At 43.2% G+C, this 2,068-nt stretch overlaps 1 protein-coding gene across 1 annotated transcript; it reads left to right on the top strand.

Moving 5' to 3' along the window:
• The first annotated feature begins 31 nt into the window (after nt 1-31).
• On the top strand, nt 32-1,530 carry tmsb4x (thymosin beta 4 X-linked). The gene is made up of 3 exons (XM_041950587.1): nt 32-175; nt 910-1,022; nt 1,120-1,530. Exons 2-3 carry the CDS (start codon nt 923-925, stop codon nt 1,143-1,145), a joined length of 126 nt encoding a protein of 41 aa, XP_041806521.1. The 5' UTR covers nt 32-175; nt 910-922; the 3' UTR covers nt 1,146-1,530.
• Nucleotides 1,531-2,068: the final 538 nt, after the last annotated feature.

Genomic DNA, 2,068 nt, shown 5'->3' with positions numbered 1-2,068 from the left:
TCACTCTTAAAGCAAAAATAAATTGTAGAAAAGCTGGTTTTGGAGTCAGTGGGCGTGACGTCAGAGGGTCATTTGCATACTGCGCAGTATTTAAGATGTGATTGACGCCGGAGTCGCCACTGTGTCCCTGCGCCCGCGAGACGTGCACGCTGTCGTTTCTCTGACTAAAACCCTGGTGAGTGTGTTTCTGTGTGCGTCTGATCAGATGTCAGGTTATTTCGAGCCTGCTTTTATTTCGGCCTCGCCGTTGAATGATTAAATCACGGTCGTTGAGTTTATTACATGTCTCGTCGTCGCCTCGCAGTGTCCTGCCTCCACATCAAACTGTGTCCGCTGCGCGTGATGTGTTCAAAGATACCGGAATTAATCAGAAAATGGCGAAAGTCTGACGTATTCAAAGAAAAGACATGCGACAGGATGAGTGAAGGGCGTAACGTTGTTGCTGTGTTCAGTCTGTGAAATTTATCAAATGCTGCATGCTGTGTCAGTTACTTGGATAATATTGTATTAGGCTCAGCACGTTAAACCTAACATTTCCTGTGCTCTGCCCTTTTTTTTTTTTCTAAGTCAGTTGTAGTGTGCAGAGGTGGGATGCCACAGCGGAAGGCAGTCCGCTCCTTTTTAGATTGCTTAAAAGGGCGGTGGTCCCTCAGCTGCACACCCCTACTGACACAAAGCTGTTCACACAGATGAACAGCGGCACATGCGGCGTGTTTTGCATAAATGTTCTTGTGGTTTTCAGCACTATGGTCACATTTACATGAAACTGATAATGTTAGTCTTTCAGGCTCTGTTAAAACTTACCTAGTATAATTAGCCGTGCATATGCTCAGGTGTGTTCTGATTGAACTCAATTGGGGGAGAAGCAGCATAATTTAAGTGTCTGGTTTCTTGTCTTTTCTCTTTAAGAGCCTCTGCAGACATGTCTGACAAACCTAACATCTCAGAAGTCACAACCTTTGACAAGACCAAGCTGAAGAAGACTGAGACTCAAGAGAAAAACACACTGCCAACCAAAGAGAGTACGTGCAGTAGCTCATGACTTTAATCCAGAACATTCAGATGCTGTGGTTCACAACCTGCAGAACTAATGATGCAACTTTCTTCCTACTTTTGCAGCCATCGAACAGGAGAAGTCGTCATAATGCGGACTGGTTCTCCTGTGCAATGTACATTCCACTAGACAGGCCCCTTCTTTCCAATATGTATTCCAAGTTGAAATACCTACTAATTGACAAAACAATGGTTGTGCAACCCCACACTGCCCACTCGCCTTGATGGCCCTCTGTACAGTAAGGAAGTGTGGCGTGATGTCAGCATGGGGTTCCTGGTCATCTGTTGCTGCGGCTGCATCTCCAGTGTGGCGTCTAAGAGCAGGCGTGCCATGAAACAACTGAGGGACCGACACTTTGATTTGTAGCCCTGCTCTGGCCACTTGTGAATGTTAACAAAGCAAGCAGGTTTTTCTTTTTTGTAAAAATCTGGAATGCACAAGTTTGTCAAATATGCAAAATAAAAAATGGAAATTGACTTAATGTGTCCTTGTTTTGTGGTTTTTTTTTTTTTTTTTTTTTTTTTTTTTTTTTTAGTACACTAATTTCTCAGATTTGTGCTGCAACCAGTCTTGAGTGTCAAAGTTTGGCTTCTAATGTCAAGCAGCTCTGACAGCATGTGAACACTTTGTAGGTGTTGCATCTGTCTTCAGTGCCGGCACAGTAAAGTTCCCAACTGACCTAGAAAGTGCTGATAATCACTGCTAAAGCTTGAACGGCTTGCTCTAGTTGTAAATCATGCTCCCACAGCAAAAGCTGAGGTTTGGGATAACTCAAGTAAAACGACAATTAAATCTGGTGCATCTGAACTGATCGTGCACTTCAAGGTTAAGATGTTTAGGATTGCTGTTTCTTATATATATATATATAAGCTTATGGATCAAAACCATTTTTCATGAGCTGCAGTATTTTGCTATACTTGCACAGGTGGTAGCTGTTTTCAATAGACTTCTTCAAACCACACAGGTATGACTGAAGCCCTCCAAAGCATCTGCTCACATCCTGGAATGACTACA

The sequence above is a fragment of the Chelmon rostratus genome, chromosome 13 (genome assembly GCF_017976325.1).
Source record: "Chelmon rostratus isolate fCheRos1 chromosome 13, fCheRos1.pri, whole genome shotgun sequence".
Classification (NCBI taxonomy): domain Eukaryota; kingdom Metazoa; phylum Chordata; class Actinopteri; order Chaetodontiformes; family Chaetodontidae; genus Chelmon; species Chelmon rostratus.
Note: the sequence above shows the minus strand (reverse complement) of the source record. Positions and strands in the feature narration are given on the sequence as shown.